The sequence below is a fragment of the Amblyomma mixtum genome, chromosome 4 (genome assembly GCF_055824585.1).
Source record: "Amblyomma mixtum isolate Tamu chromosome 4, ASM5582458v1, whole genome shotgun sequence".
In the NCBI taxonomy this organism is placed as follows: domain Eukaryota; kingdom Metazoa; phylum Arthropoda; class Arachnida; order Ixodida; family Ixodidae; genus Amblyomma; species Amblyomma mixtum.
The window spans coordinates 26,598,962-26,615,678 of NC_143015.1; the positions used below are offsets into that span (position 1 = coordinate 26,598,962).

Sequence of the window (16,717 nt, forward strand, 5' to 3'; positions counted from 1 at the left end):
AAGGTAACAGTTAAGTCCACTCACCGGGGGCTGGTCTTGTGCTGCATGCGAACTTTCTGGACGTACGTGTCGGGCGTTCCGCGCAGAGAGCACTCCACGTCCACCATGCTCAGAAGGCCCGTTCGCTGCGGGAAAAGAAGATATGCCCGTAAGTGCTCACGTAGTTTCACCGACTGCACCTCCTGTTACAAGGTGTTTTGAAAGTTCATTGACATTTCCAAGTTTTCCCCGGCTATTTCAGTCACAATCTGACCACTAAAGAGACAGAAAAATGGAACAGCCATGACAATGGACAGCATACATGGTCCAGTCACAGCAGGTGTGCATGCGTGCGTGTGTGTGCATGTGCCTCCTCTAGAGCATCCTCCGGTGAGTGAACTGCTACCGCTCACCCAACTCCATCCAGGAGAAGCCCACGCAAAGCAGAAAGAAAGGCGGAACCAACTTCAAAGATGCAATGGAAAGGCACCCAGTGTAAAACTGAAATGTACAATGAATACTGCTAACGTAGATTTGTCGCATCACATCGTATGATTGCCTGTTAATTCCTTTTACTACGATGACAACGACAAACCCGCTTTGTTCAGAAACCTTCGCATCAACAACTGGCACCGTAAAAATATTTTAGGCACTACCTCACTAACCCTCTGTGCATTTCGTTGGAGGGGGTTCATCGTTATCAACTGAGTGATGTGTCAATGCTTGTACTGTGCCATCCGCTACCAAGTTATTCCTACAAAGTTCTTAATCTAACCTGCCCGCCTGACTCTCTGGCACCCCCTGTTAACCTTGCCTTCTCTTGATACTCACTCCCCCAGAAACCGTCGGTTGTCTCGCGTTTGCATATTACATTCTTTAACCATGCCCATTTCTTCTTAATTTCAGCTAGGATATGTGTTAATTCCCTACTCACTCTGCTTGCTCCCTGTCTCTTGATGTGACGCCTATCACTTTCCTTTCCATAGCTCACTGTACAGTTCGCAATTCAATTTAACGCACTTTAAGAACGAACAAAAACTGCCCATAAATGTAAACAGACCGGTTACCAGTAATAGTTATCAGTTACATTTTATACCTATGTATAGAGTCAGCAGCTTTGCCCGAAATGGTGATGCAAGAAAGAAGGAGGGACGCACCAGCGAGGAGATGAGGTCGATGCAGGGCACATTGTCTGCATACTCGATCTCGAGGTCCGCCAGGACGCCCTCTTCACGGCATGCCTCCATGCTGCTCTTGAAGACGTGCGTGTTGTAGAAGTGCTGCATCGTCTCGGCGCACAGGTTGATGCAGAGGTGCTCCAGCTGGCTCAGCTGCAACATTCAAGGCAGAGACCGAAGCGTTAACTAACTACGCAGAATCACCATGCATCGTGTAGCCTACATGTAAGTGCATATGTGCTTCCCCTCTTCTACAGCACCATCAACAGCAACAGGAACAGTGGTCTTAGCCTTGCCCAATCATGAGCACCTTAATTTTTAAAAAAATGAAAACATTGTGGCCAGTGGACAACAAAAAATGGAGTTATTTCTACTTGGATGCTTAACAGCTTAAAGGGCCTGTGCCCACCCCAGCGCAGCAGACACTCTCTACCTCTCTTTGAGCGAGCCTCCTCTCCTTCCATTCCCTCCTCGAAATTCTTCTCTCCCGCTCCTCGTCGAGTAGGCTCGGCAAGGCAAAATCACCCCTTCTTTCTCCGGTGTAAGCCGGAGGCGTGGTGTCTGTGGAGTGCGTCACAGGGCGACGTCATGGCCCCGCCTTCAATAGAATTCTTTTCTTGGTTTTTGCATTTTCTCCGCACACTGAACGATCGAGAGGTGCGATCGGCTCGACCACCTAGACTTGTTAGCGAGCGCATCCTTTCATACATCTGTTTGTCATTCCCAGTTAACGAGCCACCTTTTCATTTTCTTTTAGGCCTCCCCACCGTTTCACGAGCGGAGGGGCGGAAGTCGGTTGTGTTCGAAACACACGGCGAAGCGCGGACCCGGCAACCGCCCGTTTGCTTTTCTCCATGCGTGTTTGTGTTCTGTGTGTTTGTGTCTTTTCTCCGCTCCAATCATATGTCATTCATTGGAGTCAAGGCGTACGCAAGATGCACGAAAGATAAGCGGTGTGTGTGCGGAGCAGTCAAGTGGGCGAGCGAGGGAAAGGCTCTGCTGCACTACTAATTAAAACCTTGTTTTGGGGGGCTCGCATAGAAGAAAAGAAACTGAGAAGGAAGCGCGCACGCAGAGCGTCTCGTGACGTGATCACGGCGGGGGGGGGGGGGACGGGGGGGGGGGGGGGGGGCGAACCAACTCCCTCAGTTTTACTATTTTTTTACTTTTTATGGCTAGGGTTCAAGGCTGTCGCCGCACGCTCCCTCCGCAGTTTTTTTTTTTTGTTCCTTCATGCGGGTTTGTAGGCATGAGCCAGAACAGAAGGCGCTGCGGAAAGCCTTGTGCAGACGACGCGACGCCAAGGCTACGCCCAACCTTCTCCCGTCAGTCAGAACGATGCACCAATGGAGTGCCTTTAGCGAAAGTAGCCCCCCTTGACGTCAGCGGGGAGCAGAGTAGTGGGCCGGGCCCGTTTTTGAAGGAAGGAAAGAACGAACGGGCTTTGATTTGAATTTTCGCAGCTTTTCGGGGCGCGCATGACTCTAGTATTTTGCAGAGGTTATCTTCGATGCCTCATCTATGCAGTGGGCTTGTTTTTCAAAAATGTCCGGACCCTGGTCAGTGGCCCTTTAATAGAAAAAAAAAAAATAACCCCCGATTTACTTCATCAAAGGCGTACTCTGGGGATTTTTTTTAACATTTTGAGTTGATGATTTTGAGTCGTTTTGAGTCAACATTTTGAGTCGCTTCAGTACAAAAAAATGTTTTTGAAAATACTGAGTAGAAGTATTTAAAAAAAAAGCAAAAACCAGGAAATCAAAACAGAAACTGGGTTTGGACAAAATGATGACACCATGACAGACCGATCTACAAAGTCATGGACACCATCTCAAAACCAATCGAGTTATGTTGATTGGCCAAACTGGTGACTAGAAGTGAGGGCATGGGTCACTATTTGTCTTAAATGACCAAAAGCCAGCTAGAAATGATGTCTTTCAGCAAATGCAGAGCAAATATCGACGGTTGTATGTCCACTGACGTCACACATGCAAGGCTCCCAGTAGAAACCTCCCCGAATGAGGCAACAAAATTGTAAATTTTAAAATCGTTTGTGCACCAACAAAACACCACCCCACTGCAAAATTTGGCACAAAGGACCAAGAAACTGTGGAGAACGTACCATGAAAGTTTCATTAAAATCAGCGGAGGTAGAAAAAATGCCGAGGTTGGAACTTTGATGTAGGTGCGATAGCACAGTGTGTATGGACCCTTCACATAGGTTAATTAAGAAAATTTTTACAGGCAATGTTAGTGACAGCTCATGCAACGTGGCTTCATGCTTTTCGACTTGGATTCAGCAGCCACGAAACTGATTTTCCTCCTTTATATTAGGCTGCAACAGGCGTGCACTGGTTTCGTCCTTTCCACGTGGCTGCAGCTAGCGCGAAACTGCAAAGGGGGATTTCCCTCTGCACTTTTGCATCAGTCACCTGTCACTCTCTCTTCATCTTCCCTCTTCCACTTTCATTTCCCTCTCCTCTGAAAGTGGAGAGGAAGACATCCTTCTCTCCTGCCACCTTCTAACCTTGGCAAGTGGCTTTACCAGGCCACAAGGCCACAAAACAGCTTTTTCGCTAGTCATTGACCTAGTGCTAGCACACACCACCTAGCAACCGCGGCTATTAGCAGACGGCAAGTGAAGGCATCACCCCGAGAAAAGACAGCTTTTTCGCTAGTCAGGCATATTGCACTAAAATGTCGCATAATCAGGCATTGTCAAAGCACAAAAACTGCGAAAGCAGGGAAACCAAGAAAATGATGACCGCATGCGCACAATGGCCTAACTGTTGTCTTTTTCGTAGTTAAGTTATACCAGCCCATGGTCGCACTTACAATGAAGGATGGCGCACAACAGCAAGATCCAGCATACGGTTAAGGCTCTTCATAAGACTCTTCAAACTGCGAACTATTTCATAACTCCTGCATGTCGCTGTAAATGTGATTTCAAAATTTTGCTTAATCGATAATTCCCTTTGGTCAGAACACAGCTTTCGTTAATGCAGACTCCGCAAAGATCGTATAACGTGTTCATTCAATGCAGAAGATCGGCAGGATCCAAGTCACATTAACGAAGCTTGCATCATGACGTCGATCACAATATAACTCGTCAAAAAGATGGCCCGGGAGCCACCACTGCTCACGAAAGACAAGGAAATAGGGGCTCACCTTGACGTCCTCAAAGCCAAACATGTCGAGGATGCCAATGAAGCCATCCGTGGCATGGCGCACTGCAGAGTTGAGCACGCTCATGGACTTTGATGACTTGGCGCCACTGGAGCCAATGGTCGACGCGTGCTGGCTGCCGGTGTCTGAGAGGGTGATGAGAGAAAAGGGCGCTGAGTTAGTCGCACAACACAAGCTGTGCTCGCAGTGAAACCTGTTTCACATGAAAGCGAAAACGCTAGTGAATCCTGTCATCGCAGCACAAAAGCCTAATGTTTTAGGCCGTTGCGGCGATAAGTGGCGAGGTTCCAACAAATTGGAAATTTTCGCTGCGATGCACCGCTCAATCGCTCAGCTGCCTGCATGTGAACCAGCCTTGAGAGAGGCAAGGTTTATTTTCAAATAAAGGTCAAGAGGTCGAGGTGAGTGATTACCTGGCCTGCTACTCTGCACTGGAGGAGAAAACTGCGTTACAATAGGTGATGACTAGAAGAACGGCGCTAATTCATAAAAACACCTCACCTATGCATTAGATCGCAGTTGCATTCAAAACTGGTGCTACGTAAGCAGAGGAGGAATACTCAAACTGTCTGTCTGCAATTATGGAGGCTATACTGCGGCACTTTTTAATGCGAAAACATTACTGGCCCCACTAGATGAAATTCTGTCGGTGACCGTCATTGAGGCTGAGAGATGGTCCCAAAAAGGTGACGCCATCACACTGTTTCCAAGCAAGACGCATGCATTGTGTCAAGGCAAAGTGCACTACAGAAGGAGCAGATGGCGTCAGGTCTGAGGAGAGCCACAGCAACGATGCTTCACAAGGCCAAGCACGCTACAGTGCACTGCATAGATGAGAGGCCGCAGTGAGAGTGTCACTGCCAAGGCAATGCAGCTCAAAATTTTGAATATTGCAGGTCTTCGTGCACAACAAACCACGTGGACTAACCATCTCGCAGAGAGAACTTTAATGAAAGAAACTTTGCTGCGCCAAAAAAACTAATGCTTTCATGCTTTCACATTCCCGCACGCAAGCAGTCTTAAGTGTCTCTACCGATTTTTTTTGTTCCAAAGTCCTATCTGGATGCAAAAAAAGACTGAAAGAAACAGAACCCAGCCCTCTGGCATTTGGTGCTTATTTCGTTTTGATTGCCTGCAAAATGTAACTATACATTTCGATCGGAAATGTCAGTAGGCGTTGTCGTCTGTACTGAAGCCGGAGAATGCCCCTCTTGCGACAATTACCCTACCACACCTTCCACAAGACTGTAACACTCCCCCTCCTCAGCTTAATGTCCCTATAGTATATCCTCATCTAGCGCACCCTACTGAGGAGAGCAGGCCAGACGTGTTGAGCGACAGTTGCTGAGCCTCCCCTTTGCTGCTCTTGTTATTGCAGGATCTCCCATAGAGGCCAGTGCATTCAAACACGCTAGCCCAGCTGTCACTTATGCATTCATTCACAAGTAGGGTGAGGAAGGGGTCATGGGCCTAGTCAAGCTGTCGAAACAGCTTTAGCTCTTGACCCTTTCCAGGATCCATTATTTCTGGAAATAAAGAACTGAACTGAATCCCTGCAGTTTGTTGTGCTCATGCAGGCCACGAATACCACAAAACCATGTGCCTATGAAAGAAAGAAGAGGAATGAAGTGCAACTTCTGCATCACAAAAATATGGTTTTGTTTATGGGGTTTAACATACCAAAGCGAATCACGCTATGAGGGACACCATAACAGAGGGCTCCTGATAATTTTGACCTCCTGGGGTTCTTTAACGTGCACTGACATTGCACAGTAAACAGGCCTCTAGCATTTCGCTGCCGTGGAAATGTGATTGTCGCAGCCGAGTTCGAACCCGCGTCTTTCGGGCCAGCATCTGAGTGCCACAACGACTTAGCCACTGTGCTGGCTTGCATCAGAAAAATAAAGCATATACAGAGCTAAATAGCTAAACCAGCCTATATATGCTTAGGTTGTGCAACTCACTCTAGACAGTCAAATGCTCTAGGAGCCGAGCAGATGAGCAGGTGCAGCGAAGTGCTTTTGCAGAGAGCATGAGAGAGCATCGAAGGGTGCCTCACCAGTGTGGTTGTGCACGGACTCGTTGGAGTCGGAGCTGAGCGTTCCCGAGGTGGAGCCCATGCGCTTGAGGCTGTTGGCCCGCCGCACGATGGTGGCCACAGTGCGACAGTAGAGTGCCTTGGCCAACGCATCACGCACCTGGCTCGCCTGCGACACCAGAGAGGGAGAAGGCCTCAGCGACGACGCTCCTTCAGAGAGGCAGCGAAGGAACTGACTGCTGCACTATGACAAAAATGTTGCTTTATTGTGCTTGCCATTGTCATTATCAGCAGCAGCGTGGAAGAGAAAATGTCTTTAATGAAGCATAAAGTCCGACTTTAAAGGCCAGCATATACGTGAGACATGCTTTCACGAAACCTTCCTTATGTGTGTAGATCCTGCTACTACTACCATGGAGTGGGGCAGCTAACCCAAGAAATGGGCGGTTTAGAGCTGAGACTTGAGACAGGGATTGGGTGAGGGTGAACTAATGTACTGGCAGTCAATGCAGGGCAATATTAAAAGACCGGAAGCGGGCAGAGTGGGTGAGAAAACAAACGCCGATTAATGATATCTTAATTGAAATCAAGAGGAAGAAATGAGCTTGGGCAGGGCACTAATGCACAGGCAAGATAACCACTGGTAACAGAGTGGATTCCAAGGGAAGGGAAACGTGGCAGGAGCCGGCAGAAAGTTAGGTGGGCGGATGAGATTAAGATGTTTGCGGGGATACAGTGGCCGCAAATGGCAAAGAACAGGGTTAATTGGAGAGACATGGGAGATGCCTCTGCCCTGGAATGGGCGTAGTCAGGTTGATGATGATGATTATGATGCAGGGAAAGCAGCCAGAAACTTAATTACCAATATCCGTAGAAAATTCCCTTTGTCCAATGCATGCAGGGTGCTAAACATGTTACTCTTCAGCCCGCATGAGAATGAAAACACACAGGTTCTTTTTTGGCGACTTCCTCAGTGCATAGCCAAAGAAGACCACAAGCTGTTTAGCATAAGTTTGAAGAGCGTTCTGCCTCCCGGAATGCTACGACGTGCAAGTTGCACGTCGTGGCGTTACTCGTTTGCTCACCGTTCCGGCATCCGTGGCGGTCTTGACGAGCTGTCCGCGTACAGAGCGCGTACGTGAGGTGAGCCCCTGGAAGAGTGCCCCGCTGGCGACGCCCAGCAGCGCGGCGACGGCCTTCACCTCGCCACCCTTGGGCTCAAGCTGGTGGTGATCGGCCTCGGAGAACTGCACGTTGCCCAACAGCAGCACGGCCGCCAGCACACGCACCACGTCCAGGAACGGGATGCCCAGCACCGACAGGCACGTCTGCGCATGGCATGACCTCTTTATAGCCTCCTCGTCTAGCGCACGAGTAATGCTGCACAGCTCAGAGGGTTGTCAGCCGCCTCACTGCCCAGGAAAGAGACACACAGTAAATGCCCTCCTCCGTATCGGCCATGAAGTCTTTGAGGGAATGGTCAACATTAATTTCACATCAACCCTTTCTGACTGAGAAACTCTAGAGAAGCTCAGCGCCCCCTTATTATAGTGCACTTGAGCGTGAAGCACGTGTTTTGCTCTAACTTCAGTTTCGATCTAGAAGATGGGACTTTGTGTCGCCCTGCTGTGTTTACAGCATGTCGAGAATTTGGAGTGCCAGGTCGTCCTTGTGTCTTCGAAGAAAACAGAGATGCCACACGACTGCACTGAATGCATCAGGGGAATGAGGAGAGAATCCAAACCTTCTTGAAGCACAGCTGTTTCACGAATGGTGGCGAACTTCATTAAGCGTTTCCCATTCACCCAGAAAGACCACCTTATTGTTTCTAGCTGCAAGCATGATGGGTGTGAGAAGACCTTCAAGACACACAACTGTACCATGAATGGTGGCGGCTATTCGGTGATATTTATTAGCATGGAATATACTGGCATAACGCATCACTTTCGAGAATGTCGTCACTTCACAGCCTCGTCTCTCTCAACTCCTGAGTGATTAAGCCCATTTATTGCCAGCTTTGTTTTTAAACTAGCCTGAAAATATTCGAGAAACTTTTGCAATCGTGTCGCACCAATGCCATGACTTAAGCTGCCATATTCATTTACCAACGAACTTTCAATGAGCTCCCCTACATCTCCGATAATTCAGCTCTACATCGGCGCACTGAACAACGCCCTACGCCCTTACCTTCCAACCTTCAGTGTGCTGAGTGCAGTGTTAATTTTCCTTTCTCAGCGATTCGTGCCAAGCTAGCAAGGGAATCGGGGGGGACTGAATGTTTCCAAGGGGCACAGAATCGGAAGTGGATGGTTTCACTCTGGTCCTTTGTACGACTGGCCTTTGCCAATGTGTTTCCAATGTTGGGCTTCAGTGAAACGGCGAGTTGAGTGAGTTGGTGCATTCCTGAAGAAAACAGCGCCACAACAGGGACAAGAGAGAGGAAAACGACGGGACAAGGTGATTGACCCAATACTGGGTCAATCACCTGTGCTGCTTGGGTTCGTGCTAGTCAATGCCAAAAGCAGACGAGGGCCATTAGAGGGGGTGCACAGGGTATATAGGGCCGCTGAGCAAGCCAGACATAGAGTGGCTCACCTTCCAGGCTTCGAAGCGCGTGGCATCCTGCGCCTCGTTCTGGCTGACGTCTCCGCGGTTCAGGTAACGAAGGTTCTGCACCGAGTAACCGTCCAGGTGCAGCTTGCCTGCGAATGTTGCAAAGTCAACGGGTTATACGTCCACGGGCAGGAACTGCAAGCCGGTGCAGCGAACGGGAACAGTCGTGGCCCGCTGGGATGCCGGCACCACATCTTCGACGTGCTAAAAAATTCAGGACAGAAAATTTGGGGGACAGCTGGGCTACACATTAAGAGTGTGATGCAGAAGCTTTAATGGGTCCGATCAGCAGCTTGAGGTCCCCTTTTTATATCAGTTCACAGACATGGACACTGTTGTTTTTTACTTTATTTTTCATTTCATTTTCTTTTTATGCCACGCCACACAAGGCCTGCCTTTAACGCTGTTGCGTTAAAACTTTTTCTGTTCTGCTACATGAAGCTGTCAAGTTTGCCACATTCACCGAGGACATGTGTTAATAACATGGCTAAATGGCAACTCGGAGAGTGCCAAGGAATATTGGTAGCATTCAGCAAATAAACATTTTAGAGGACGCATGTTCTGTACGTACTTCTCTCCTCCTGGTTGAGGCCGGCCAGCATTTGGTAGAAAATGTGGTAGTTCTTCTCATTGGGCAGAGGCCGCACCACCCGCGTCTGCAGCCCAGGGGTAAGGAAAACGAAAGGCGAAGAACAAGCATGAGAGGAAGGACAACTTCAGAAGCGCCACCGTAAAACTGACCATGCAGCACAGTAGTTCCGGAAAACAGCTCTAACATTCTCCAAACCACTGTTAACTATTTTCATAAAGGTCAGTTCATACAACCAGGCAAGTATCCACTCTATAAGTCTGTTTTCAATTTTTTTTTGTCATAACCGACCAGAGCGATTTGCAGGTTGCTATGGAGAAGCGAATTTTTAATTTCATTTAATGTATTGATCCCACATATACTGCACGCTCTCCTACTTTGCAGTGCAACTTTGTGGATGCTTAAGAGGAGTTCTTGCATTGTTATTTAAAAAAGTGGTTTGAGTTTCTCATCATCTGAGCAAGCTTAAGACAGGTATTGTAAATGAGGAAGAAGAGTTGATTCAAAATAAGCTTTTTTTTTTTCTAATTTCTTTCTGGATGGGAAGGCCATGTTGAGCACTGGCAACGTTGCTTGCGACACCGAGGCTGCGTTCGATTTCTAAGAATGACACACTAATCATCACCTTTATATACACTCGTATATATAATACCATTATAATACCATTATATATGCTGGTACATAGCAATCGTTTTACTTTGACCACAGCGATACTGCCAACGTGCCAAACGCTACATAGCGATATATATAAAATTAATGTAAAACAGAACCTGTGTGATTTAGTATTCAACATAAGCTTAAGTTGTGAGCGTTGTCAAATCTGTGCAGAGACACCCGGAAAACTGGATGCTGCGACGAAGCTGTCTGTGTTATGGACCACTTAACTTAACTAAGGATGGAGAAAAAGTAGTTTTCAGAGCAGCCCTTCACTTAGACAGCGCTGAGAAACAGCGGCGTTCTTCGGGACTGTGCCGTGCACCCACCTGATCGAGGAAGTAGCAGTGAATCTTTGTTCTGTAAAGGGCACCATCGGTCACCTGCACCTCGATGAAGTGACCCTGCGAGAGAGAGAGAGAGAAACCACTTCGCTGATTTATCACATCATTCACAAAACATAACAACAGTACGCCTTCGCCACTCACTACGCACAAACAGGTCTACTACACCACATCGGCTCTTGCTTTCTATAATGCACACTAATTATGGTCGACAAACACTAGGATTTATCGGTACTTATTTGTGGAATAATCTTGATCATAACGTTCAGATTTCACCTACTCTTCATACCTTTCAAAAACAAAACCTTTTCTACTCAACCATGGGCGTCCGGAGGGGGGGGCAAGGGGGGGCGGCTGCACCCCCCTGGAAAATCACTCACTCGAACCGTGAGTGATGGCCGCACGCCAGGGGCGGTGGTGCGCTCAGCCAAAAGGGTGAAAGCAGCCCCGCTTCCACGCTTTGGGTCACATCTGCGAAATGCCGCGTCCGGGCGCGCGTCGTTCCGCCGTTTTCAAACCACGCCATCGTTAGCTCTACTAAAGGGCGACCTGTTGCACACATACAGCGGCACCGGCGAGCATGTGTTTCGAGCCGTCTTGAGATGGGTGTCGTTTCTTTGATCTCTAGAGAGAAAGCGACACGGAGGCAGACAGTGCACAGGGCATCTTGTTTTCGCCTTCGTACGCCGGCCACCGATGAATTCTTCAGGAGGGAAGGACAAATCAGCCGTGTCCACCCCCACTTTGTCGGGGTGCTCAGTGGCAAGCGGGCAATCAGACGGCGCCGCCGCCGCTCGCTGTCTCCTCCGATCCTCGGGAGAGCGCAGTTCGGTAGAAGCGCCACTTTCAGAATCTTCGGCGAAGGGGATTAGCTGCTTTTGTTCACGGCGACGCAGTCTCCAGAGGCGCCCCACACCAGCGTTCCTTACGTCTTCTCCGAAAACCAGCGCCTGTGGTCAACGCAGCCCGATGGCGCCTGCCTGGCTCGCCTGTCCCCTCTGGCTGGGCCTCAAATCACAACAGCGCCCATGTACTGTGCGATGTCAGTGCATGGTAAACAGACCCAGGTGGTCGACATTATCCGGAACTCTGTACTACACCGTCCCTCATATAGCCTGAGTCGTTTTGGGGCTCTGAACCCCATAAAAACACAAAAACAAATTTTCCGACCGGAGTGGCGAGTCACGAGTGTCCCTTCCCCTCGGAAGTCACGCGGCGTTCCTTTCACCCCCAGAGTGCGCATTCGGGGATATTGCGGCAAGTAAGCCCTTGCACGTGTGCGCGCCTCTGTGTTTGTGCTTCCGTGTTTTTAGTGGCCGGTTGTCAACGAAGCTGAGAACAACCAAGACAGCGGACGAGAAAACGACGAGCGGCGAGCAGTGTGTGGGCCGTTGCTCGACTGTGCGGATGCGCGAGCAAGATGGAGCGAGGTGTATGAAGCTGCAAGCGTGCATTTATCTTGTAAATAAGTTTTCGTTGTATATATAGTCATCTTTTGTTTTCGACGTACGCGTTCAACCGTTTTTCCAATCGATATGTATGACGAGTGTGCACCGAGAGCGTGTAATGAAGCACTGAAATGAATTTATCACCCGTGTAATTATGCAATTCGCCCAGAAAAATCCGAGGCGCCTACAGTTGCTGTTCAAGGCAGACTGAGTGAGTGAGTGACTGTAGTTGCGTGTTTGTGAACATATTGTGCTGTGTGCTGGTCATCAATCCGGGTGAGTCGAGAACCCGTATGCAGCAAGACTGAGCACACTTCTCCATGAAGTGATAGTATCTTTTTGCATTTTTTATTAGTTTTAATGGTTTCTTCGTTGATAAGCTCCAATGTATCTCTCCTAGCCGCGCTTTAATTTGCTGTTTGTAATTTTTCTTTCATGTGTGTATTTTACTTATTTTTTATTTATATATAAATAAATAAATTCACTCCGCAAATAGTGCCTTTTTGCTACGAATATACCCCCCCCCCCCCCCCCTCCGGCGCCAATAACCAATGGGCCCCCCCCTGCAAAAAATTCTGCGGACGCCCGTGTACTCAACTGATTTTAGGTTTGGTTTGGTTTATGGGGTTTAACGTCCCAAAGTGACTAAGGCTATGAGAGACGCCGTAGTGGAGGGCTCCGGAAATTTCGACTCAACTGATTTTACTCTATATGCTTTAGTGCTTTGGCTAGTGCTCTTGATCTGAAAATAACATGTGTTTACTTGATGTTTTCACTAGCGTGAAGTGGCTACTGCTCTAATATGTTTACTGCTAAATAGTTACATTATTATTTTTCTGTTGTCAACATGGTATGTGTTAGCTTACAATGGTTGGGACCCTTAAATAGTTTTTGTTGGGTCCCTGAAGTTGCGTGTTCGTATTTCATGCTTTATGCTAAATAAACAAACCTTCAAACAACACGCTAGTCCAACATCTTCCAGTTCGCTATCACTGGGATTTCCTATGAAACATTATGTGCACAGACACAATCAAACATTCTGGCTTGCCATGTCAACCAACATGCAATGATGTTTCTCACCATTTCCAGTTGAATTTAAAAATGTTTAGTACAACTTCCCAAAAGCATCTGTGGCGATAAAGAAATCTGCAAGAACACAGTCTGGTGCTAGCATTGGCGATGCGCTTTTTTGTGTTGGGAATACAATTGTTTGTACGCTTTCTATGCGTATCGTTGTCAAGATTTAAGAAAGGTAGCTCATTTATGCAAAATAAATAAATGAAAAGAAAAACAAAAGAGTGCGTGCTCTGAAAACTTCAGCAAAGCTACTTCAAAAACTCTGAAAAAAGTAACAATGTTACACATGTCAACAAAAATAGCGCAGGAACAGAACAAGGACAAGCAAGGACACACACGAGCGCTCGTGTGTGTCCTTGCTTGTCCTTGTTCTGTTCCTGCGCTATTCTTGTTGACATGTGTTACCAACAAGCCCAAGCTGCCACCTTAACAGTGTTACCCACACTATTCAACCCGCAAGCGAAAAAAAAATAATAAAGGTGGACGCGGTGTTGGGAGGAAATTTTTGAAGCTTCCTCCCAAACTCACGCATGCACGAAGGTGCAAAATCTTAATATTATGCGAGGTGACCGATACGCTGGAGCCTTTCATGCCAGATTTTGGCATGTTATCCAGACGCAGCTGTAATACACATCTCTTATGGCTTTGTAGCTCACGCTTTCATTCACAGGCACAGATCCAGTTTTCACGTTATACTCTAGAGCAACAGGCGGACGCTAACACTTGAAGACGCGTGGAATGTGTGTTTCACCGCAAGGCACCTGTTTGTAACAAATTTAAACCAGCAAATTCCTCCCCGGTGGTATGCAGAGCAATCTAAATCTCTCGAGATGAAGAATTTTCAAGTTTGTTCAGTTTTCCCATAATTTATGACCGATGTGTGTTCAGAGCACTGCTCCGGAAGTTGTCAGGGCCACTCACAAAATGATTCACATTTGTGGTGCCACATGTCGGTAACAGTTCCGATGCTATGATATTTTTTTAGATACAAGGAGGGGAAATCACTTTGTAAGGAGACGCGAAGCGCACAACATATAACCGCCGCGGTCTCTTTGGCTATCAGGGGAGGTTATAGAGAAAGGCAAATGTATATAGAGAAAGGCTATGCGGCTAAACCAATGTTATGCCACAGCTTTAGCTGTAAAAAAAAATTCTTTTGTAGACAACAATATTCGCTGAAAAAAAACTGAGCATTGCTCTCTGAAACAAGCACTGAAAAAAGTTCACTGAATTTTTTAAAAATCCAAAACGCCAAGTGCCATACAATAGCCACGCCCACTGAGTCTCGTGACCGCGCAGGGCACATCCTCACCACGCCTGTGTCAACCCACAGGCGAAGAGGGGACTCATACATTGCGACATAGGACGATGATGGTTGACCTGTGAGAAGGCACCCGTCGCTGGAAACATGTCCACACTAAGCTGTCGTCGGAAAGACAATGTTGGCGACCAAGAAGCCACGAGGACAGCCACGCGTCGGGACAGTCTCTTTGTCGTTTGCTCACTATATTGAAACATGGAAGTATGGCAAGCAACAGAAGAACTGAAGTTCGTAGATGTTGGACTGAACGCGGCTTAGTTAAGCCACGCCCTTGACTGCACACATCATCGAATGGGTTCCGGCTTATTAATGCGACAGAACTAACAAGTTCCAGTCACGAAAAAAGCCGGCATCCGTCCGTGTAACGATAAAGCGGGTGGCCCACCTGCCACGGTGGGCAGGTAGCACTCTTCCTCTTTTTTTAAATCTGGAGAGACAACAGGATCGGTTGAGATGCTTTTGAAATCCCCACGTATGCAGACTAACATACAGGCAATGACTTGCTCCGAATTACAGAACTGTAGACTGCTACAGCACTATAAAGATTGAGAGATGAAACAGCAATACAGATACTTTATGCCTGTGCGAAGAAAGGCCCTCTATAGTCGGCCATTGCTGGCTGCAGTAACCGGCGGGCGGTCAGTGCCAGTCAAATAAGGTAGAGATGAGCGATGAGCCCGTGACCGAACGGAGGGATTGGTTTGCACTAGCGGACCCCACGCAAGGGGGCTCTCACGACGCTGTGCGCCGCTATTTAACGAGGCACTCGGCGGCGTCCTCTCCAGGTATGCGACTCCGTCCAGTTTGCGCACGCGCGCGTCCGTCCGTCCGTTCGGCCCTTTTGATGGTCCCCCTGAGGGGCCTCATCTCTCCTCGGCAAACGGGACATGGGATCACGTTTGCGCGTCAATCACGGCCATCACTGTCTCCGCGGGAGGCAAACCAACGAAAAAAAAATTGATCGATGCAGAAACAACACCAAAAACAGACGAGCATGCAAAGCGGGAGAACAGACAGCCGACAGGTTGGAGCGTGGAGTGAAGTGGATCCGAAGAATCTCCGTCAGGTGAGTGTGGACGCGAGGCGGCGCTCGCGAGCTTCCGGACCATCTCTACGCCGAGCATGGAGGAAAAAAAACTGTTTTTTTTCCTCCATGACGCCGAGGCGCGGTAGAGGAGTCTTCGGGTCTTTTAGCGCGAACTTTGGGCAGGGTACGCCCGCGAGGCGGCGGGCCATTGCCGGGAGGCCGGACGGCATTAATGAGCACATGCAAGTGACATGACGTGGCATGTAGTATGACCCAAGCAGAGCTCCAGCGGAAGGCTTGGGGCCAATGCAGACGGGAGATTAACGTTGTTTACAAAGAACGAGCTGCTTTAGCTGACGAGCTCCTGAGGCCACTGCATGAATACATTCACGGAGATGCGCACTTTGTTCCTGGGTCGGCGCGACTTGTACGTGATACGGCGACGATGCGATGGTAAATCGCGAAAGGCGGCCCGCAGCACATAGCTCATCTGGTGCGGCATAGAAGTGTACAATATAGCTTCTTTCATTTCTTTATCAATGTGACAGCATTACGGTCCCCCTTCCGCCAAAGTCACCATGGTGCGTCGTCTGTAATTTTAGCGGGCAACGCTAGCCCAAAACCGGCGAAATAACTTGGCCCCCGGACATTGGATAGGGTCGGGCAACAAGGCGGCGTCCGTCGAAGCAAGGTGTAGGTGGTGCAGAAAGCTTTTCAGTTGTCTCAAGACGCCCACACCTCAAATAGTAGCGATGAAACTCCCGAAATTTTAAGATTCGTTCTGGATTTGGACGGCCGCCAGGGAGATACGGCCGGAAAGCGCGGGATGTTCGAAAAAAAAAGTCACGTGGTCAATTTAATGTAATGCGTTATTTTTATTATTTATTACGGCTTTTATGCTTCTGCTGACGTTATTAAAAGTATGAATAAAATTAATTTTCCGAGATTACCATTCCGCACTTCACTTTACAGGCGAAATGGCGCTGCATTTCCAAGCCCAAGCTCGGGTCCGCTATTTAATACCCTCTATTCTGTTTCCGTCGCGTTGCAGAGCCGAGCTGGCGAACCCTATCGCCATCCCATGAGCGCGTATGACCGCCACGTTCCTCGGCAGCAGAGCTGCGGAAACCTCGTTGTGGCTCCCCTCTTCGCGCCGGATGGCCGGGGGCAACGCTCCTGGTTTATGAGCAGCGGCGGCAGCCACCGGCTGGAAGGGGGGCGCCGTAACAAATTACACACCCCTGCTGCCGCTCGACAGGGGGA

The 16,717-nt window shown here is 48.5% G+C and overlaps 1 protein-coding gene across 7 annotated transcripts in view; it reads right to left on the reverse strand.

Annotated features, from left to right (window-relative positions):
• The window catches only part of dachs (unconventional myosin-IXb-like dachs), a 392,239-nt gene that overhangs the window by 22,619 nt on the left and 352,903 nt on the right, over positions 1–16,717 (reverse strand). For all 7 annotated transcript variants that reach the window (XM_089586296.1, XM_089586297.1, XM_089586294.1 and 4 more), the window contains 8 exons: positions 10,567–10,641; positions 9,566–9,650; positions 8,977–9,083; positions 7,467–7,709; positions 6,403–6,550; positions 4,326–4,468; positions 1,137–1,310; positions 25–125 (listed from right to left, as the gene is read on the reverse strand). In XM_089586296.1, coding sequence (XP_089442422.1) covers positions 25–125; positions 1,137–1,310; positions 4,326–4,468; positions 6,403–6,550; positions 7,467–7,709; positions 8,977–9,083; positions 9,566–9,650; positions 10,567–10,641 — 1,076 coding nt within the window. The remainder of the gene's footprint in view (positions 1–24; positions 126–1,136; positions 1,311–4,325; positions 4,469–6,402; positions 6,551–7,466; positions 7,710–8,976; positions 9,084–9,565; positions 9,651–10,566; positions 10,642–16,717) is intronic.